Here is a 23,912-nt window from a genome sequence, read left to right as displayed (position 1 = left end):
AAAATTTGCAATTTTCAATCTGCGATATCTCCTGTTATATTCGTCTGATCCAATTGGGATTTCCGATTATATAATCAGCGTTGCCTAGGCTTCCACCCAAGCACAAAAACTCGATTTCGAAAATCTCGATTTTTTGGGTCAAAAATGAGCAAGGGGTTAGACCCCCCTAAAATGACCTATTTGCTACTCTGTCTGAAAATCAGGATGTTCTATTACTGTCCTAGGATATGGAGTGCATAGAATTTGTTTTGGAGATTCTAGAAAACCAAACAGTTGATGATTCAATAGAGAATTGCACTCCAGAGAGCTCTTCGAAGTCAACTCGAAAATGAAAAGTGGAAAAACAAAAAAAATTATTTTCTCCTAAACAGCGCTAGATATTTGAAATTTTGGTATGAAAATATAGGTTTTCGAATACGCTGAATCTATTTCAAGCAATTTCGAAAGCCTATCTCCGTTCTTTTAGATTTTCATCCTAGAAATGGCATTTTTCAAAAATTTGTAATTTTCAATCTGCGATATCTTCTGTTATATTCGTCTGATCCAATTGGGATTTCCGGTTATATAATCAGCGTTGCTAAGGCTTCCACTCAAGCACAAAAACTCGATTTCGAAAATTTCGTTTTTTTGGGTCAAAAATGAGCAAGGGGTTAGACCCCCCTAAAATGACCTATTTGCTACTCTGTCTGAAAATCTGGATGTTCTATTACTGTCCTAGGATATGGAGTGCATAGAATTTGTTTTGAAGATTCTAGAAAACCAAACAGTTGATGATTCAATAGAGAATTGCACTCCAGAGAGCTCTTCGAAGTCAACTCGAAAATGAAAAGTGGAAAAACAAAAAAAATTATTTTCTCCTAAACAGCGCTAGATATTTGAAATTTTGGTATGAAAATATAGGTTTTCGAATACGCTGAATCTATTTCAAGCAATTTCGAAAGCCTATCTCCGTTCTTTTAGATTTTCATCCTAGAAATGGCATTTTTCAAAAATTTGTAATTTTCAATCTGCGATATCTTCTGTTATATTCGTCTGATCCAATTGGGATTTCCGGTTATATAATCAGCGTTGCTAAGGCTTCCACTCAAGCACAAAAACTCGATTTCGAAAATTTCGTTTTTTTGGGTCAAAAATGAGCAAGGGGTTAGACCCCCCTAAAATGACCTATTTGCTACTCTGTCTGAAAATCTGGATGTTCTATTACTGTCCTAGGATATGGAGTGCATAGAATTTGTTTTGAAGATTCTATAAAACCAAACAGTTGATGATTCAATAGAGAATTGAACTCCTGAGAGCTCTTCGAAGTCAACTCGAAAATGAAAAGTGGAAAAACAAAAAAAAATATTTTCTCCTAAACAGCGCTAGATATTTGAAATTTTGGTATGAAAATATAGGTTTTCGAACACGCTGAAACTATTTCAAGCAATTTCGAAAGCCTATCTCCGTTCGTTTAGATTTTCATCTTGGAAATGGTATTTTTCAAAAATTTGCAATTTTCAATCTGCGATATCTCCTGTTATATTCGTCTGATCCAATTGGGATTTCCGATTATATAATCAGCGTTGCCTAGGCTTCCACCCAAGCACAAAAACTCGATTTCGAAAATCTCGATTTTTTGGGTCAAAAATGAGCAAGGGGTTAGACCCCCCTAAAATGACCTATTTGCTACTCTGTCTGAAAATCAGGATGTTCTATTACTGTCCTAGGATATGGAGTGCATAGAATTTGTTTTGGAGATTCTAGAAAACCAAACAGTTGATGATTCAATAGAGAATTGCACTCCAGAGAGCTCTTCGAAGTCAACTCGAAAATGAAAAGTGGAAAAACAAAAAAAATTATTTTCTCCTAAACAGCGCTAGATATTTGAAATTTTGGTATGAAAATATAGGTTTTCGAATACGCTGAATCTATTTCAAGCAATTTCGAAAGCCTATCTCCGTTCTTTTAGATTTTCATCCTAGAAATGGCATTTTTCAAAAATTTGTAATTTTCAATCTGCGATATCTTCTGTTATATTCGTCTGATCCAATTGGGATTTCCGGTTATATAATCACCGTTGCTAAGGCTTCCACTCAAGCACAAAAACTCGATTTCGAAAATTTCGTTTTTTTGGGTCAAAAATGAGCAAGGGGTTAGACCCCCCTAAAATGACCTATTTGCTACTCTGTCTGAAAATCTGGATGTTCTATTACTGTCCTAGGATATGGAGTGCATAGAATTTGTTTTGAAGATTCTATAAAACCAAACAGTTGATGATTCAATAGAGAATTGAACTCCTGAGAGCTCTTCGAAGTCAACTCGAAAATGAAAAGTGGAAAAACAAAAAAAAATATTTTCTCCTAAACAGCGCTAGATATTTGAAATTTTGGTATGAAAATATAGGTTTTCGAACACGCTGAAACTATTTCAAGCAATTTCGAAAGCCTATCTCCGTTCGTTTAGATTTTCATCTTGGAAATGGTATTTTTCAAAAATTTGCAATTTTCAATCTGCGATATCTCCTGTTATATTCGTCTGATCCAATTGGGATTTCCGATTATATAATCAGCGTTGCCTAGGCTTCCACCCAAGCACAAAAACTCGATTTCGAAAATCTCGATTTTTTTGGTCAAAAATGAGCAAGGGGTTAGACCCCCCTAAAATGACCTATTTGCTACTCTGTCTGAAAATCAGGATGTTCTATTACTGTCCTAGGATATAGAGTGCATAGAATTTGTTTTGAAGATTCTAGAAAACCAAACAGTTGATGATTCAATAGAGAATTGCACTCCAGAGAGCTCTTCGAAGTCAACTCGAAAATGAAAAGTGGAAAAACAAAAAAAAATATTTTTTCCTAAACAGCGCTAGATATTTGAAATTTTGGTATGAAAATATAGGTTTTCGAACACGCTGAAACTATTTCAAGCAATTTCGAAAGCCTATCTCCGTTCGTTTAGATTTTCATCTTGGAAATGGTATTTTTCAAAAATTTGCAATTTTCAATCTGCGATATCTCCTGTTATATTCGTCTGATCCAATTGGGATTTCCGATTATATAATCAGCGTTGCCTAGGCTTCCACCCAAGCACAAAAACTCGATTTCGAAAATCTCGATTTTTTGGGTCAAAAATGAGCAAGGGGTTAGACCCCCCTAAAATGACCTATTTGCTGCTCTGTCTGAAAATCAGGGTGTTCTATTACTGTCTTAGGATATGGAATGCATAGAATTTGTTTCGAAGATTCTAGAAAACCAAAAAGTTGATGATTCAATAGAGAATTGCAGTCTAGAGAGCTCTTCGAAGTCAACTCGAAAATGAAAAGTGGAAAAACAAAAAAAATTATTTTCTCCTAAACAGCGCTAGATATTTGAAATTTTGGTATGAAAATATAGGTTTTCGAATACGCTGAATCTATTTCAAGCAATTTCGAAAGCCTATCTCCGTTCTTTTAGATTTTCATCCTAGAAATGGCATTTTTCAAAAATTTGTAATTTTCAATCTGCGATATCTTCTGTTATATTCGTCTGATCCAATTGGGATTTCCGGTTATATAATCACCGTTGCTAAGGCTTCCACCGTAGCACAAAAACTCGATTTCCAAAATCTCGATTCGCATTGCAGTTCTCTGAACCTCAGATTCTCTCGATGTATGTATATGGGGCATATCAAGATCTTATCCTATAAACAAAATTTCGCGACAATTGCAATTCAATAATCCGGTTGTCGAAATAACCAACAATGAATATATTCATACCCAGCAATACAACTGGCGTGGGTTCATTTCCAATTACCAGAGTGTCTCCCTGCGATAGGCATACCAAATAAATCAATAGCGAGTAAATGTAACATCACATTTTCTGAGCTTGCGGCTGAGAATTGGATAATGCATCTACCTCACCCCCAGATACCTCGCGAACACATGACATTTTCATAAGAGAAATTACCCTAACACTATAATCCAATCTTGAAGCTTCAATCTCAGTTGGTAATTTACCTTCGTTAAATGAACGAACTTAAAGTCTTGAACAGAGCGATAGGAAATTGAATTGTCTGACGCTGTATGGATACACAGATTCCTTTGTAGCTTGGAAACGTGTACTAAGTGATGATAAATGGATGAAAGGGAAAACAGGTGAAACTGCTCGGAAAATTTCTATCTCTACACTGATAACAGACCCTCTCGTTATTTCGAAATGGGACGAAATTTTGTATCAAACGTTGAAATCTGTACGGATTATAAAATGGAAAATGGTGTAAATGATTATAAGTGTATTGTATTGAATATCATAGGTGAAGAATGAAAGAATCAAGGGCCGAATATAATTTCCTCGATTTTCATTCTTGCAACCTGAGTATTTAGCTCGATTGTCAGGCTTTTCCAAATATAACGTTCGTATTTTACACGTACTTACACAACTGAAAGAAATGAACAAGCAAAGCTTCTATTAATAGAAAAAATCAATGTGACGTACCATCTGATAATATCGAAGCCAACCTTTTTTTTTTAGAGGGGCAATGATTTATTCCTCAGGATAACAAATCTGCATTGTGAGGTTCTTTTGTATCAACGGACGCATGATATTTCTACCGCGTTAAAATTACAGCAGTTTCCATCCCTACCAGTATTTCCCATTCAACCTGTCGCTCTTCTTGCACCCTCCCTTCTTTTCATGCGAGATACAGCGATTGTTCTATTATTTCCATTTCGACATATCTTATTGTGCCATTTATCAGCCGGTTATCCAAAATAACAAGGACAGAGAGGGTTTGGGTGTTGCCCGAAAGGTTTTCCAAAATTTGTGCCTGGTTCGAATTGGAAAGATGACAGGTTTTTCGAAATGTATTTTCTTATTGGAGCATAAATGACATAAGAAAGGGAAACATTCCAGAAACGGTTGGCCTGTAGTGGTGTTACAGGAGATAGTTATACAACTCCCACAGTAGTGGTACTTGTATTGTCACCCTTACACCTACATGTGAGGAAAGGCAGTCCAATCGAAGCAATAAGAATATCACCAAGTGAAAAATCCATCCTGGATTTAAACCTTTTGACGAAACCTTGGGATATAAAGCCATAGAGCTATGGACTTCATCCATATAGTACACTGATCAAAATCAGAAAGGTTAAGGATCCTTATACCCTTGAAAATGAGACCTCTGTGTTACATGTAGAGAGAATGCTCAGAAGGGCTCTACATCCAAACCCACGTAGACCAAGCTGAGGACCTTGGATTCGCAAAGCCAAGATGCTCTGCTGACATGGGAATGCAACTGGAAATAGAGGAATAAGGAGATTCTGCTATGGATGCCACAGCATTGTGGTTCTGAAGGGAGTAGAAACGCTGGACCTGCTGGACCCAAACCCTTTTGTGGGCCTGGAAAAGGTGAACAATAAAACAATCCCCCTCTGGAGGAACGCTATTGGACTTGTACAAATATATGCCTTGGGTCTTCACACTAGGAAGCTTCTGAAGTTGTCAAGAGCTGAGTTTCCAGTAATGGTGGGTGGTGTACAAGGTCTGCAGATGGGGGACGCAGGCTCAGTGTATCAGAAAAAGAAACAGTGAAAACTGATTGAGTTTATATTACATCTAGCTGTTTTGAAAGTGATGACGACAGAGACTGTTTACCTGTCAGTTATTTTTATAGTTCACAATACGATTGTGCTTGTGACAACTCATCACTGGCCTTTTTTACGTGGAAGGGACTGTCAGGAGCAGGTTTCTTATGGATGGCACGCAATTCGATAACTGTTGAGCATCCCCAACCCCAGTCTGCGTTCGGGTTGCGCTAATATTTTAATTATAGAATGAAAACTTCAATTATCTTCCATGACGTGACTGAGGTAGCCGGTCGAGGATCCTCACTGTGCCCGACATCTCGATATTCTTGTTAATAAGACCGGATTATTTTTTCCCGAATAATTCGGAAATGTAAATTGGTCTCCCTTGACGATCTCCAACTCTAAAATTGAAGGACTCTTATTCCCCGGTGGATTATATCATTTTCATTCTCGTTTCTGAGCTAATTGCTCTGCAGACAGCCGCGCGGCCCTTGTTGTAGGTACAGTCGCGAATTGTCCAAGAAGGAGCGGCCGCCTTGCGGGGTAGTTAATTTTGAATGCCACAAATCTGATTAAAATATTATTCTGCGGCGTTTCCGGTACACCCTCCCATTCTAATGGGCCCGAAGTGCAAACTTCGAAATTGTTTGCTGGCGCGGAATTCCATTCGAGACTTCTTATCTGGCGGGATGAAAAATTTGTGTACATACATTATGCAGTCGGGCTCGTTTGCTTTCATATTTCAATTTCAAATGACATCCCTCATTTTTGCCCCCACCGGGATTTCCATTTTTCCAAGGAGTTTACGCGGGACTGTTTCCTCTATCGAATAAATCGCTATCAATTCTTGCGGCTTGTTCTCAGAGTCGCCTCCGATGAAAATAACTGGAAAATTCTCCAATTTGATATTGGGAAACTCACCTGGTTATCGACGATGTATTCTGTTGATATTCGTAAGAAACTTCGAGGATGTATTGATATCTAGTTAGCCTAGACCAGTTCCACGCATAAAAAAAATATTGCGTTACCATAGCAACGAACAATAACTCATTAGAAGTGTCAGTGTGAAGTTTGTGGTCAAAAAAGTAAACCAGAGTTACGCAATAAATTAAAAGAAAAAAGATGTCCACCCAAATTGTGAATAAATCGAAAAATTGGAGTATTGAGCCATCATCAAGTACTTGTATTTAAAAGGGTTACGACTGTTACGAGGTTAGCAGATTTACGAAGATATGCTTGATGCCCTTAGTGATCAATATCCTTCGTATGCGACCGTGAAAAATTGGACTGCAAGCTTCAAAAGAGGTGAATTTTCTATTGAAGATGATGACCGATCGGGAAAGCCAGTTTCTGTGTCAGTCTCCGAAAATATCGATGCAGTTCAGGACATGATTTAATCAGACCGTCGAATTGGGCTAAAACGGATATCTGAAGCATTGAATATTTCATACGAACGGGTTCATCATATAGTTCACGTCAATTTGGACATGAGAAAATTGCTGCAAAATGGATCCCCAAATGTTTGAATGTTGACCAAAAGCGTGCAAGGGTAGAAGCATCGCGTTGGATCTGTGCTCGATTTGAAAACGATGTAGACATCTTGAACCGAATTGTTACTATGGATGAGACTTGGGTACATTTCTACGATCCAGAAACAAAGCAACAATCGATGGAATGGCGACACTCTGGTTCTCAAAGACCTAAGAAGTTTCGTGTCCAAAAATCTGCTGGAAAAGTTCTTTCTTCAGTTTTTTGGGATTGCCATGATTGATTTTTTGGATAAGGGTAGAACAATAACCGGAGATTACTATTCAACATTAGTGACCACTTTACAGAAAAAAATTAAAGAGAAAAGACGCGGAAAGCTTACCAAAGGTGTTTGGTTTTTGCAGGACAACGCCCCTGCACACAAATCTCATTTTGCTATGCAAAAAATTAGTGATTTATGGTTTGAATTACTATAACACCCCCCTTATTCACCCGATTTGGCTACATCCGACTATCATCTCTTTTCTCAACTGAAAAAAAGTTAAAAAGGTCATAAATTTTCTTCCAACGAGGAGGTAATAAAAGCTGTGAAGGTCTGGTTTGCAGAGCAAGAAGAAAAATTTTTTTTGAAAGGTCTAGAGACGTTGCAGGTTCGTTGTAATAAATGTATCCAATTAAGAGGAGAATAGGTTCAGTAATAAAATATTTTGACATTGAAATTTTGTTCGGTTCTATAGTAGGATGAGAATTTTTCAATGCATCCTGGTATGTGGAATTTAGAAATAGATATTTTCGGGAACCGTGCCCTTTAACACTTTACGGTTCTGAAATTTTATATTGTAATAATCGGAAAAGAAGGAAATTGACACAATTCCTCATTTTCATGAATTGAAGTATCAGCCAGTACAAGAACTCTTCCAGAATACAATCTCTTGCTATTAACCCAAGAAGGTTTTTTGTCACACTCATTTTGAAAGAATTTGCCAGTTTCTTGTTGGTCTTGGATGATCAAAGCTGGCATCTTCTTACAATTAATCATTTTGGGGTAGGCATACATGCCGAATGGTGTAGTAACTGGTCCTCTTCACTCGTCCGAAAGGAAGAGGGCGATCTGGACTGTTGAATTTACGTCAGAAGTTGTCCGATCCATTGAATGGGAGAGGAGGGATAGTCCGGAGAAATAATACTGATTAATGGCGATGATGATCATCCTCAAAGCTGGAAGAGTTCCATCTGTTCAGCTCTGGCGGAAAGCCACATTAGTCTTCAATGTCGAACGTTGCCTTCCCTGGAACATTCCGACTGAGCCGATCATTTAACAGCAGAATCTCGACCTTCTGAGAGCGATTCTCGTGTTGCACCAAAAGAGAATGGCTCGATAAATCATCGTATAGCCGACTGAGGAGATAAAAATAAATGTTACCTACTCGAACCTATGAAGACAACGGAAAATGTGACGCACATTATTTCCTCTCTACCGGGAAAACCGTATTTTCTATTCAATTTCCAAACGTTAGATCAATTATATTCGTGGCATTGCGGCTCCTAAAGGAGGCCGTTCCAGAAAGCTTATTACGAGTATATTTCTTCCGGTACGAGAGCCAGTTATGTCTCATATAAAGGTTCACATTCTTCTCGGAGAAATATTGTACACAGCTCATTCACCCCAACGTTCATTCGTTTCGGGAGATTAGGAAGTGTCTGTACGATTCTTGTTAACTTTTAGGAGAAGGTCTACCTGAAGATGCTATTGTTATAGCGAAACACGTCTAGTGGTTCAATAATTCATCATCTATGTCGTTCAGTTTTTGAATTTTCATCGAGTATCTGCCACATCATTATTAATCAGAACTGATTGTGAAAAATCACGTCTTTGGTTAGTTTTTGAAAGGATTTTCCTGCAGGGTATTTTCGGAAACGTTTCTCACTCCATGCAGAAGAAAAACACTTTGTGTTTTCCAACTCCCGATGCATTTCCACAGATGGAAAGTAAAAATATTGTGTACATTCCATAGAGGTACCCCACGCGCTCTCATATCACATCTCTGAGATTCTTTGCCGAGGAAAATTCATTGACAATCTTCAATCAACTGCACCGAGTTCCACGTGATGAAAGGGAAATAACATAGCAATATCATCGTATTGATGGAGAGGAGAAAATAAGGAATCTCATCTAATCATGATTCTCATATCGGAAAAATGTTTTCCGTGTACCTACTTTCCGCGTTTGATGTATAACCGGAATGTATATTTCAGTTATATCAGGTTCAGTCTACTTCTCCATTTGTAGGAATTTTCAGCTCGTATCCATAAGCCAGTCGATGCCTTGGAATATGCGTTAAATTTTTATTATTCATTGATACCATAACGAGCGTTGAAAAATTCTACCTCCTTTCTTGGCTAGTTGTGTTTACTCTCAGATTCGATGCAGGTTAGACACTCATTTTACCGTTTTATCGACCTTCTGTGATATTTGATCAATTTTTTGACTAGCCAAAATCTTCTCGATGAATATTCAGCCTGAAAACTTCTGTGTGAAAACTCAATTTCCTCCAATTTTAGTTGGCACTTTTCCTTTGTTATGTTTCGAGTCCAATGGTTCGTCTTTGTTCGAAATCGTTTGTTTTCCCCTGTACGACGCCCTCTAATGAAAAGAAAAGCCAATTTCCGTGTTCGAATTAAGATTTTGACGAGCTGTGACTCATCGGACAGTCCTTCAACAGTTATGTCAAGTTTTTTATTCAATTTCCTCCGGCAAGATACGCTTCCGTCATTCCCACAGACGTTTCTGGCCTGTGCCAGAACTCCTTCCTCCATTTGTTTCAACCCCATTCAGATGCGTTCACGTTAAATGAGGAGAATGAAGTTTGCGTTTGTCTACCAACAAATCCACGGAAGATATATGGAGAACCCTCATATTCATCGAGTTTCTACGTGGTATATTTGCTCACTTGCTCCATGATCGTAAATCACTCCATGGTGGCTTAGCAGGGTATCGGTTTTTTGTGTCGAAATAAGCGGGGAGTCCGCCAGAGGTTGAAAAATTTGTGAAAATTAAAAAACATGCCACGAAATGATTAATCATTTCGTTTCGACCACTCCTTTACCACCCAGAATGAATTCGTTCAAATTTGGCGTAATATTTCCAGTGTAACCTAATCATATTATTGAGGAAGGGGGATTTTTTACTTATATATAGTCTTAGACATCTTCTCTTATTATGCGATGTTGCCCTTGAAGGAGAGGTTGCTGCAGAAAGTGGCTCTTTAGGTTGTTTTGTGATTTCAAGGGAAAAACCCACTGCTTTACATGCTCGAAGTTAATGGAGACTCTCTCGATTCCGCTGTGGGTATCAAATTCGAATTGATTTCAGATTTAATTGAGTAGAATTCGAGTCGGGGCAAATAGACGTTATTACTTCGTGCTTTCATCGATGTGAATTCGATTAGAGTCTTGTTTTCATTTATAATTCGGCAGTCTGGGAGGTTTCGCATAATTGTCTCGTGTCTGATGTCCCATTTGTTGTGAAGAATCGGAAAGAACCATTCCTGTTGATTGCAGGAGACATTCGTGTGATATATAAGCTCGTGGTTGTGGTAACTTCCCACCTGAATTAACATTGCCCGACGTTGCCTGCAGCACATGTAAACACGTATGCAGCTGTTGCGGCAATTAATAATTCTCAATATTCCAAAAAGTCCCGGACCACAACGCAAACTCCCTGGAAATAATGCTGAGCCGACTGTCGGGAAACCGCTGGCAAACACACTCGTGTCCTACTCTATCTTTCCTATCTAATATCGCGACATGTAGCTGGAGAAATATCGCGGGAAGTTTCAGTCGAACACGGTGGCTTTTTTCGACCCTGTGTTTACCAGTTTCTGGCCAGGCTTTGGGAAACTGTGGAGAATGAGGCAGATCTAGATGTGAGGGAGGATATTCTGATGATGCTACTTAGATTCATCCTGAATCACTGAAAAGTGTTGCTTATCTTTCTTATGAGGGTGAACCAGACCACGAACTGGTGAAATTTGTGGAGGACGAGGTGTATTGAGTAAATTTTTACCCATAATCCACGAGCTCAATGGGTTTAGGAAGATCTGAGCTCTACACGTGGCTTAGCAGTACTTTGTTGCAAGAGTATGAAGGGTAGATCATGGAGGCTTGGTAAACGCCTCTAATTACGACATATTGTATGGATTATTGCTACACAGAATGTGGATCAGTCAGGATATTCTGATGATGCTTCTTAAATTCATTCTAAATCACCAAAAAGTGTTGCTTATCTTTCTAATGAGGGTGAACCACACCACAAACTGGTGAAATTTGTTAAGGACGAGGTGTATTGAGAAATTTTTTACCCATAATGCACGAGCTCAATGGGCTAAGGGAGATCTGAGCTCTACACGTGGCATAGCAGTACTTTGTTGCAAGAGTATGAAGGGTAGAACATGAAGGCTTGGTAAACGACTTTAATTACGACATATTGTATGGCTTATTGCTACACAGAATGTGGATTAGTCAGGATATTCTGATGATGCTTCTTAAATTCATCCTTAATCACCAAAATGTGTTGCTTATCTTTTTAATGAGGGTGAAACAGACCACGAACTAGTGAAATTTGTGGAGGACGAGGTGTATTGAGTGGTTTTTCACCCATAATGCACGAGCTCAATGAGCAAAGGGAGATCTGAGCTCTACACGAGGCTTAGCAGTACTTTATTGCAAGAGTATGAAGGGTAGAACATGAAGGCTTGGTAAACGCCTCTAATTACGACATATTGTATGGATTGCTACACAGAATGTGGATAAGTCAGGATATTCTGATGATGCTTCTTAAATTCATCCTAAATCACCAGAATGTGTTGCTTATCTTTCTAATGAGGGTGAACCAGACCACAAACTGGTGAAATTTGTGGGGGACGAGGTGTATTGAGTAATTTTTTACCCATAATGCACGAGCTCAATGGACTTAGGAAGATCTGAGCTCTACACGTGGCTTAGCAGTACTTTGTTGCAAGAGTATGAAGGGTAGAACATGAAGTCTTGGTAAACGACTCTAATTACGACATATTGTATGGATTATTGCTACACAGAATGTGGATTAGTCAGGATATTCTGATGATGCTTCTTAAATTCATCCTAAATCGCCAAAATGTGTTGCTTATCTTTCTAATGAGGGTGAACCACACCACAAACTGGTGAAATTTGTGGAGGACGAGGTGTATTGAGTAAATTTTTACCCATAATCCACGAGCTCAATGGGTTTAGGAAGATCTGAGCTCTACACGTGGCTTAGCAGTACTTTGTTGCAAGAGTATGAAGGGTAGATCATGGAGGCTTGGTAAACGCCTCTAATTACGACATATTGTATGGATTATTGCTACACAGAATGTGGATCAGTCAGGATATTCTGATGATGCTTCTTAAATTCATTCTAAATCACCAAAAAGTGTTGCTTATCTTTCTAATGAGGGTGAACCACACCACAAACTGGTGAAATTTGTTAAGGACGAGGTGTATTGAGAAATTTTTTACCCATAATGCACGAGCTCAATGGGCTAAGGGAGATCTGAGCTCTACACGTGGCATAGCAGTACTTTGTTGCAAGAGTATGAAGGGTAGAACATGAAGGCTTGGTAAACGACTTTAATTACGACATATTGTATGGCTTATTGCTACACAGAATGTGGATTAGTCAGGATATTCTGATGATGCTTCTTAAATTCATCCTTAATCACCAAAATGTGTTGCTTATCTTTTTAATGAGGGTGAAACAGACCACGAACTAGTGAAATTTGTGGAGGACGAGGTGTATTGAGTGGTTTTTCACCCATAATGCACGAGCTCAATGAGCAAAGGGAGATCTGAGCTCTACACGAGGCTTAGCAGTACTTTATTGCAAGAGTATGAAGGGTAGAACATGAAGGCTTGGTAAACGCCTCTAATTACGACATATTGTATGGATTGCTACACAGAATGTGGATAAGTCAGGATATTCTGATGATGCTTCTTAAATTCATCCTAAATCACCAGAATGTGTTGCTTATCTTTCTAATGAGGGTGAACCAGACCACAAACTGGTGAAATTTGTGGGGGACGAGGTGTATTGAGTAATTTTTTACCCATAATGCACGAGCTCAATGGACTTAGGAAGATCTGAGCTCTACACGTGGCTTAGCAGTACTTTGTTGCAAGAGTATGAAGGGTAGAACATGAAGTCTTGGTAAACGACTCTAATTACGACATATTGTATGGATTATTGCTACACAGAATGTGGATTAGTCAGGATATTCTGATGATGCTTCTTAAATTCATCCTAAATCGCCAAAATGTGTTGCTTATCTTTCTAATGAGGGTGAACCACACCACAAACTGGTGAAATTTGTGGAGGACGAGGTGTATTGAGTAAATTTTTACCCATAATCCACGAGCTCAATGGGTTTAGGAAGATCTGAGCTCTACACGTGGCTTAGCAGTACTTTGTTGCAAGAGTATGAAGGGTAGATCATGGAGGCTTGGTAAACGCCTCTAATTACGACATATTGTATGGATTATTGCTACACAGAATGTGGATCAGTCAGGATATTCTGATGATGCTTCTTAAATTCATCCTAAATCGCCAAAATGTGTTGCTTATCTTTCTAATGAGGGTGAACCACACCACAAACTGGTGAAATTTGTGGAGGACGAGGTGTATTGAGTAAATTTTTACCCATAATCCACGAGCTCAATGGGTTTAGGAAGATCTGAGCTCTACACGTGGCTTAGCAGTACTTTGTTGCAAGAGTATGAAGGGTAGATCATGGAGGCTTGGTAAACGCCTCTAATTACGACATATTGTATGGATTGCTACACAGAATGTGGATAAGTCAGGATATTCTGATGATGCTTCTTAAATTCATCCTAAATCACCAGAATGTGTTGCTTATCTTTCTAATGAGGGTGAACCAGACCACAAACTGGTGAAATTTGTGGGGGACGAGGTGTATTGAGTAATTTTTTACCCATAATGCACGAGCTCAATGGACTTAGGAAGATCTGAGCTCTACACGTGGCTTAGCAGTACTTTGTTGCAAGAGTATGAAGGGTAGAACATGAAGTCTTGGTAAACGACTCTAATTACGACATATTGTATGGATTATTGCTACACAGAATGTGGATTAGTCAGGATATTCTGATGATGCTTCTTAAATTCATCCTAAATCGCCAAAATGTGTTGCTTATCTTTCTAATGAGGGTGAACCACACCACAAACTGGTGAAATTTGTGGAGGACGAGGTGTATTGAGTAAATTTTTACCCATAATCCACGAGCTCAATGGGTTTAGGAAGATCTGAGCTCTACACGTGGCTTAGCAGTACTTTGTTGCAAGAGTATGAAGGGTAGATCATGGAGGCTTGGTAAACGCCTCTAATTACGACATATTGTATGGATTATTGCTACACAGAATGTGGATCAGTCAGGATATTCTGATGATGCTTCTTAAATTCATTCTAAATCACCAAAAAGTGTTGCTTATCTTTCTAATGAGGGTGAACCACACCACAAACTGGTGAAATTTGTTAAGGACGAGGTGTATTGAGAAATTTTTTACCCATAATGCACGAGCTCAATGGGCTAAGGGAGATCTGAGCTCTACACGTGGCATAGCAGTACTTTGTTGCAAGAGTATGAAGGGTAGAACATGAAGGCTTGGTAAACGACTTTAATTACGACATATTGTATGGCTTATTGCTACACAGAATGTGGATTAGTCAGGATATTCTGATGATGCTTCTTAAATTCATCCTAAATCACCAGAATGTGTTGCTTATCTTTCTAATGAGGGTGAACCACACCACAAACTGGTCAAATTTGTGGAGGACGAAGTGTATTGAGAAATTTTTTACCCATAATGCACGAGCTCAATGGGCTAAGGGAGATCTGAGCTCTACACGTGGCATAGCAGTACTTTGTTGCAAGAGTATGAAGGGTAGAACATGAAGGCTTGGTAAACGACTTTAATTACGACATATTGTATGGCTTATTGCTACACAGAATGTGGATTAGTCAGGATATTCTGATGATGCTTCTTAAATTCATCCTTAATCACCAAAATGTGTTGCTTATCTTTTTAATGAGGGTGAAACAGACCACGAACTAGTGAAATTTGTGGAGGACGAGGTGTATTGAGTGGTTTTTCACCCATAATGCACGAGCTCAATGAGCAAAGGGAGATCTGAGCTCTACACGAGGCTTAGCAGTACTTTATTGCAAGAGTATGAAGGGTAGAACATGAAGGCTTGGTAAACGCCTCTAATTACGACATATTGTATGGATTGCTACACAGAATGTGGATAAGTCAGGATATTCTGATGATGCTTCTTAAATTCATCCTAAATCACCAGAATGTGTTGCTTATCTTTCTAATGAGGGTGAACCAGACCACAAACTGGTGAAATTTGTGGGGGACGAGGTGTATTGAGTAATTTTTTACCCATAATGCACGAGCTCAATGGACTTAGGAAGATCTGAGCTCTACACGTGGCTTAGCAGTACTTTGTTGCAAGAGTATGAAGGGTAGAACATGAAGTCTTGGTAAACGACTCTAATTACGACATATTGTATGGATTATTGCTACACAGAATGTGGATTAGTCAGGATATTCTGATGATGCTTCTTAAATTCATCCTAAATCGCCAAAATGTGTTGCTTATCTTTCTAATGAGGGTGAACCACACCACAAACTGGTGAAATTTGTGGAGGACGAGGTGTATTGAGTAAATTTTTACCCATAATCCACGAGCTCAATGGGTTTAGGAAGATCTGAGCTCTACACGTGGCTTAGCAGTACTTTATTGCAAGAGTATGAAGGGTAGAACATGAAGGCTTGGTAAACGACTTTAATTACGACATATTGTATGGATTATTGCTACACAGAATGTGGATTAGTCAGGATATTCTGATGATGCTTCTTAAATTCATCCTTAATCACCAAAATGTGTTGCTTATCTTTTTAATGAGGGTGAAACAGACCACGAACTAGTGAAATTTGTGGAGGACGAGGTGTATTGAGTGGTTTTTCACCCATAATGCACGAGCTCAATGAGCAAAGGGAGATCTGAGCTCTACACGAGGCTTAGCAGTACTTTATTGCAAGAGTATGAAGGGTAGAACATGAAGGCTTGGTAAACGCCTCTAATTACGACATATTGTATGGATTGCTACACAGAATGTGGATAAGTCAGGATATTCTGATGATGCTTCTTAAATTCATCCTAAATCACCAGAATGTGTTGCTTATCTTTCTAATGAGGGTGAACCACACCACAAACTGGTCAAATTTGTGGAGGACGAAGTGTATTGAGAAATTTTTTACCCATAATGCACGAGCTCAATGGGCTAAGGGAGATCTGAGGTCTACAAGAGGCTTAGCAGTACTTTGTTGCAAGAGTATGAAGGGTAGAATATGAAGGCTTGGTAAACGACTCTGATTACGACATATTGTATGGATTATTGCTACACAGAATGTGGATAAGTCAGGATATTCTGAAGATGCTTCTTAAATTCATCCTTAATCACCAAAATGTGTTGCTTATCTTTCTAATGAGGGTGAACTACACCACAAACTGGTGAAATTTGTGGAGGACCAGGTGTATTGAGTAATTTTTTACCCATAATGCAAGAGCTCAATGGGCTAAGGGAGATCTGAGCTCTACACGTGGCTTAGCAGTACTTTGTTGCAAGAGTATGAAGGGTAGAACATGGAGGCTTGGTAAACGACTCTAATTACGACATATTGTATGGATTATTGCTACACAGAATGTGGATAAGTCAGGATATTCTGATGATGCTTCTTAAATTCATCCTAAATCACCAGAATGTGTTGCTTATCTTTCTAATGAGGGTGAACCACACCACAAACTGGTGAAATTTGTAGAGGACGACGTGTATTGAGTAATTTTTCACCCATAATGCACGAGCTCAATGAGCTAAGGGATATCTGAGCTCTACACATGGATTAGCAGTACCTTGTTGCAAGAGTATGAAGGGCAGAACATGAAGGCTTGGTAAACGACTCTAATTACGACATATTGTATGGATTATTGCTACACAGAATGTGGACTGATCAGGATATTCTGATGATGTTTCTTAAATTCATCCTAAATCACCAAAATGTGTTGCTTATCTTTCTAATGAGGGTGAACCACACCACAAACTGGTGAAATTTGTGGAGGACGAGGTGTATTGAGAAATTTTTTACCCATAATGCACGAGCTCAATGGACTTCCAAGAGTATGAAGGGTAGAACAAGAATGCTTGTTAAGCACCTCCAATCACGACATCTCGTATGGATTATTGCTACACACAATGTGGACTGCTCACTCAAGGGGTCAGTGGTAGCAGACAGCCCAAATTATTTAGGATACTTCAGTATCTTTCTTGTTTATTGCGATCGAGCATTCTGTATATAACGACTAATCCTTGTGTTTCATTCCCCGTGATTCAACTCGGCTTTCATTACCCTCCAAAGGGTTCATGAATTGTTAAAGGAATGACGTCTCAGTTCCCATTTCATCAGGGGCAAGTGAACCAACACACTACCAGAAAATCCGTTGTTTTATCAGCGTCCAAATTGCAGCAAGAAAGAATCGTAATAGAGGACGAAAAAACTACCCCATTTATATTCATCCCTTTTTTCTGGCTACAGTCGTGAGGGAAAGTTCGGTCGAATTGCAGAAGGTCAAGTCTCGAATGAAACAGTTACTTCCAGTGGATGTCTTCAGATTTGTCTTGTCCGGTAAGAGGAATGTCGTCTTGAATATATCCCCAGAAGAGCGACTAAAGGATTGTTTAATTACATGGCGTGGCAATCTTTTCCAAACGGCAGTGACTTATGAAATTGGGCTCACTTCAGTTCCTGAAAACTCACCCCTTCCCACGATATCGTTGGAATTAAGACCAATCTGGAAAAGAGTCGTGTTGTCGTTGCAGAATCCAATTCGTCGGTTTACCCTCCGCGAAGGGCGGCCGCCATAAGAAAAGGCACCAGAACCCCACGACAAAAAGGCTACATATGTATGAGTTATGTCGGGTTTGGGAGGAATTTCCGTCCTCTACGTTCGGGGAAGTGGGAAAATCGGAAAGTTGACATGTTCCTACGTGAGACGAAATTTTAATTCAATTTAATGGATATGTCAGTTGTACTTTCGGGACGCGATAGCAGGGATGCGGAAATTCGAAGGAAAAAAGGACCTCCGGGCGAGGGGTATCCTTTTCCGGGCTTCTTGCGTCGATTTTTCGCTCACACTGCTCGAAAGTTGAAGTCAAGACTGCTCCAGAGCCACAAATGAACAAAATTAATATTCTACTTGGTGAAAACTGTAGGTTCCCTCTGTTACAAACACCTTCTGTAGCTCTCTGACTGAATTTGTCATTGTCTCAATGAGTTTATCAATGAGGGATGCAGTCGTCGTGCAGTTAATCGTATTAGCCGATCTTGAGCGACGATTGAAGCTCTTGCTCTTCCACTTCCATGAGTGTATGCTGCACTTCACGAAAACCTGAGAAGGTTTTTGTTGATTTAAACATTGGATTAACCGAGACACTAATTGTCTATGTTGGTAGGCTTCTAAACGGATGTTGAGCTCGTAACAATTGATCCTGCACAACACCAGCTGATCTGGAGTTTTCGATATATAGGTACACCTACAAGAAATGAGTTTCTTGTAAGCCATTGAGTGTCAGCAGGACCATATTTTGTGTGAGTGTAATACACAAACATACGCCTCTCTACATGGATCCAATTGCAAAAAGCACTTCAATTTTTGAGCAGTGTGTTTGATATTCTGGTTGGTTACGATTTCTGACCGATTTATCGAAAGTAATCATCCGATTTGCCACACAAACCGGTGGTTTACTTTTCGTACTGTACGAAACAGGTATTCATAACCGAAAATGATACGGATCAGGATAATTCGATACGATTGTATTCCATTATGAAACAGTTTCATACCAGTAATCGAAACTGGGGTGTTTTGCGTTAAAGGGACAAAATCGACATAATTATCCTATTAATTGGAACATATGTACGGGATGAATTTGTGAATACTTAATTTGATCGTTAATTTTCCGCAGCTTACGCAAACTTGCATATTCAGCGAGCGAATTATTTTTTCCCCAGCCGTGGTAAAGCTTATGCGTTTCAATTACAATCGCCGGTCCTTTTTTTTTACTAATTTTTTTTCCAGTCTCTATTTTTTTTTCGGTCGTGATCTAATAAATAAACAGGAGTTGGAGCAATAAGACTAAAACGAAATCGGGCAAACATCTGGCCTCAACTGCTCTGGAAGGATGAGAGCGAATTAAGTGTATTATTTTTCATTTCGTCTTTTTTCCTCTCAGAAGTTCCCGAATCTACATTTTATTTCCCTGCTGGAACTTCGGAAACTTTTCGCATCATCCTAGTAATTGGGTGGATTTTGGCCTTTTTGTACATGGAGAAATTAGTTAGATGCTGGGTATCTTAACGGTTTTAATTTTTCGAGGATTGATGGATTGATTCGATCAGTTATAATATTCCTAATGGGTGGATGTACACATGATGAAGACGTATGATTATGTGACAAGTTTATACGTGACCTATTCGAGAATCGATTCTCACACTATCTATCAGCCCACGTGTTTGTGGAGTAAATTTCACAGATGGAGATAAGCCGAATTTCACCCTTATAGATCCTCTTTATCTGTAGCATGTAGACAAACAAATTTATATCACGGTCTATCGGACGTTTCGCATCTTCGCAAAATAGATGGAACGTGCAATGCGTGCTTTTTCGGGCATTTCCTCGAAGAATTAAAAAAGTATTCGGCGATTTTATGCGGGATGCTGCCGATGTATGAATAATATCTGCTCTTGGTTTTCCGTGTTTCATTCGGGAGTCCAGCGAATGCATAACAGCAGAGGGATAAGCTCATTACGGTTCTGGGAAATGCCGCGTATTCCGAAATTTGTTGATCATTTGATCCTTCATGGCATCGCCCATGCTTTATTCCATTAAAATTGGAGATATTATGTGCTTTGTGGGGATTTTGATGCGATTTAATAATTCCATACTTCCGAGTTCGTGCACTAATATTTATTAATTCAGAAATATAGAGTGGCGATTTTCCAGTTGGTATTTTTGTACCTAGAATTACCGCATGAAATTTCGCATATTAATCGAGAGTTTAGGAGGTTTTCCAATGTTTCATCTGAGCTAGAACCTTTCTTAGGTTGTCGGAACCTAAAAAAAGTCGAAAACCCGATTTTCCGCAAATACCATTCCGGAGAGGAAATCCCGATGGTTAATGTATCGGAAAAGAAAGATTTTTGGGTTTGATTCAGTAACCCCCATATCGGTTTCTACCTTTCCGACGGCATTCAAATCGAAAAGATGAATAAATTCGTGTTTCGAACGGCAGGGCATCTGAGAATTGTAGAATAAAAGGGGCAATTTATTATTTATTCTGACTTTCGACGGAATGAGTCCCGGAAAGCGCCTGTAGCGGTAAAATATAAGTAGACAGATATCCGAAAAAGATCAGAGGGGAATCTTCAGACGCATGATTTATTCACTTCTTGCCCACCCTGAATAATTTACAGAACTCATCCTGCTTACAAGAGGGACAAAATTTTTTATGACAGAAATCTGATGGATTACATCTGTCCAATTTTTGATTGACCAGAATACAGGCTGAGTCTTCGACTCGTACAGATATTTCAACAGTAGATTCTTGGGGTCAAAAGAGACACTTTTTCTCTATAACTTTTTTCCCATTCTGCCCTGATAAGAAGATATAGCCATTTTATGTTTTCCAAGGAGCTGTGCCACCCCTGGAAAAACAGAATTGCCTTCAGAATAATCAGCCAAATCTGTGGATCTTTTAAACAGAGTTGTATTCAGACAAAGTACCCAATTTTTCAAAAATTTCGATGAAAACGTTTGTGAGGCATGACTAAAAATAAAAATTTTTTATGTATCTTTCAAACCGAGCAGCTTCGAGAAGAATTGTGAAGGAAAAAAGTGTTTCTTTTGACCTTAAGAATGTACTGTTAAAATATTTGTAGAGTTATCCTGTATAGGATGTTTTCAGAAAGGTCTTCTCTTCGGTTTTGGATGACGAATTTTGAATTATGAGTGATTTGTAGTAGATTACAGAAAGTAGAACCTGTAAGGAGGTTTTTTGGTGTTAAGGACTCTGCAGATTTTCAAATAGGGACGTATTTTTTGTGCGTTTACATCAGCTGTTGAGCTTATTCAGGGGGTAGTTGACCCCCTTCCCGATGTCCACGTAGGAGCAATGAAAATTCCCAATTTATATCCGAGAATTCAATTAGATTCCCGACATCAAGCCGGCCGTGATTGATGTGGTCTTAGAGTATTTCCGGAAAAATCCTAATGAAATTATTTGATGATCTGACTGCTCCGAAAACGGATTATGATGAATTGGAGAGGATTAGGATGAAATGCACGGGGGCCCAGAGGATCGATTGGTGCGGAACCTCATTCTCTCCTATGTTTTCGAGTGAATTGCTCCGAAATATGCTGAAACTGACCGGAGTCGGAGTCACTCAATCGTGGAACTTTCACAATGAAGGCAGTTCTTCCAGAAGGTAATGACTTTTCGGTCGATCAACGTTTTAAGACCTTTCATTTGTTGGAGTAGCCCTAGATTGATTTGTAGAAATGTAAGGGGATATGACGCTTCTGGATTTTTTGTATAGGTAGCAATTTCAACTAGTTAATTTTCCCTTTAATTGTTATCCCTTCCCTAGGCATGTTTGGAAGGCTGTAAGCTTCTAGTTTTCATTTGTATCCAACAGTTTTCCATTGAAAATTCGGTATATTCAATGATCAGAGTAAATGTGAGTATTCATAGTTTTTCCCCTAGATTATTCTGCAATTTACTTACATCAAAACTAATTTTTCCAGACTGTTTCTGCTTCATTGTGTTGAATACGTAGTGTGCATAGTTTGTTGCATCTGTAAACAAAAACAATTATTGAAACCTCACCACTCTGATGGTTGAAAAATTCCTATTTTCCTGATATATATACAAAATGAAAAATTGTGTGCATGTTGGGGGTGTTTAGTGGAACAAGAGGAGAGTAGCAGGTAATGAAACCATTCGGAAATATAAAAAAAACACAAAAATATCAAACATAACTGATAGCATAAAAACTTTGATTTAACTCAATTAAAAACTGGAAAAATTGCCCCATAATTGCTAGTATAAGCTACCAGATTTTGTTCTTGTTATTTTGTAGCCACGCTTCAGCGGAAAATTTTTTGATGGCGACCCTCCCCTGTTCGTGATCTGATTTACTGGAAGGTAAACAGGAAAACTCATAAGGAACTTTGTCGACTCACCCCTACTCAAGGCGCCTTCAGTAGGTTGCCCCCATCACGTTAAACGGGTATGACACTTTATTAGGGTATATGGCGGAAGAAAGCGTAGCGAGAAGGTTTATGCTCAGCAGCAGATCCCTCATAATTTATGTACAAGAATCGATTTGTTCTTATGCACCTTGTTTAATCTTTGATTGTTGTCAAGTACCGTTTACCCCGGACCCGGTATGCTATAAATAATTAAGGGATGCTTCGGATCCATGTTAGGCTGGCTCAACGTTTTCGGCACAATCGATCAAAATCATATCATTAATTATATGTGAAGACAATTTTTGCTCGAAAGAGCAGGAGGAACAAATTGATTATTAACTAATTCACTGTTTGCTAGATCGAGAACAAGCACTTCACTTCATCTTTCTCTGCAGACTACTCAGAGTGCTTCATCGGCTTGTTTTAAATACCTTTCATCCCCACCAGTCTCTGTGTATTTAATGATATAGACCTGGTGGGGCTAATTCCTCAATACCCATAAAGTGTATGCTCCCCTAGACAACCTTGTGGTTGTCTCTGGCTCCTCTGCTCTACTTACTGGTTTAGACAGGCTCCAGCTAGGGTGGGGGTGAATCACTTCTCTTCCGTTAGCCGACGTATTAACTGCCAACTTGATGTACAAACATATCAGATAAGGATTTTATGAATAGGGTGTCTACATGTGAGAAGAAATTAAAATTTTCACAGTTTTTGGACGTGTAACCCACCCAAGGTGGGCCCTAGCTCATTTTTGCCGGAGAACAACAATCTACTTTGGGAAGGCGATGCGGGTCTTCTTGAAAAAATTCTTGGCAGTGGTAATTTCGGTTGACACAAATCAAACTGGGGTTTCGGAAATTTTTATGGCGTCGCATGGGGGAGGAAACGCGGTCCTTAAGTTAATGGCGTCTCGCCGTTTGACCTCGTCCAATCTGTCCGAACGGAAATTTCGATTCTGCGTCCGTTTCTGCGGTCCGGTTAACGAGGTAAACCCGAGCAATTTTTCCCGTTTCCATTTTCGCAACGCCATTTGTTCGAATTACCTGAGTGTGTGAGTCGGACGTTATTTACTAATCATCGTTTATTTGCCCGGTTTCTGGAGGTCTTCCGGTCCAGATTATTCTTCGGATTGGCGAAAAAGCGGCGTTCATTGCTTCTCACCTCTAATTGGAGTGGCCATATTAATTCGGTAATGCCCTTTTTGATGTTGATCAACACGCGGTGGGTATGGGGATGTTTCAAACGTTCGATCTGTTCGTCATGTTGATTTGCACCCCATTCGGTGTGTTGGAATCACCGCAACGGACCATTTTCAGCTAGTTTTCGAGTTGATGGACTGGAGATTCCACCTGAAGCTATTTTTCGATCGATAGTGCATGTTGAAGATGGAAAATTCAATAAGGTCTATTGTGCCACCAAACAGAGCTGTTACGCCTTAACGTGGTGGCCTTCAGTCACTCATGAATTCTAGTATATGTT

General features: G+C 39.2%; 1 protein-coding gene across 1 annotated transcript in view; it reads right to left on the bottom strand.

Moving 5' to 3' along the window:
• Positions 1-23,912, bottom strand: part of LOC123322148 (Kv channel-interacting protein 4-like) — a 65,072-nt gene that overhangs the window by 14,856 nt on the left and 26,304 nt on the right. The window contains exon 4 of the mRNA XM_044910003.1: positions 21,967-22,037. Within this exon, the coding sequence (XP_044765938.1) occupies positions 21,967-22,037 (71 nt within the window). The remainder of the gene's footprint in view (positions 1-21,966; positions 22,038-23,912) is intronic.

The sequence above is a fragment of the Coccinella septempunctata genome, chromosome X (genome assembly GCF_907165205.1).
Source record: "Coccinella septempunctata chromosome X, icCocSept1.1, whole genome shotgun sequence".
In the NCBI taxonomy this organism is placed as follows: domain Eukaryota; kingdom Metazoa; phylum Arthropoda; class Insecta; order Coleoptera; family Coccinellidae; genus Coccinella; species Coccinella septempunctata.
The sequence above is the reverse complement of the archived record's forward strand: the minus strand, read 5'-3'. Positions and strand labels throughout refer to the sequence as shown.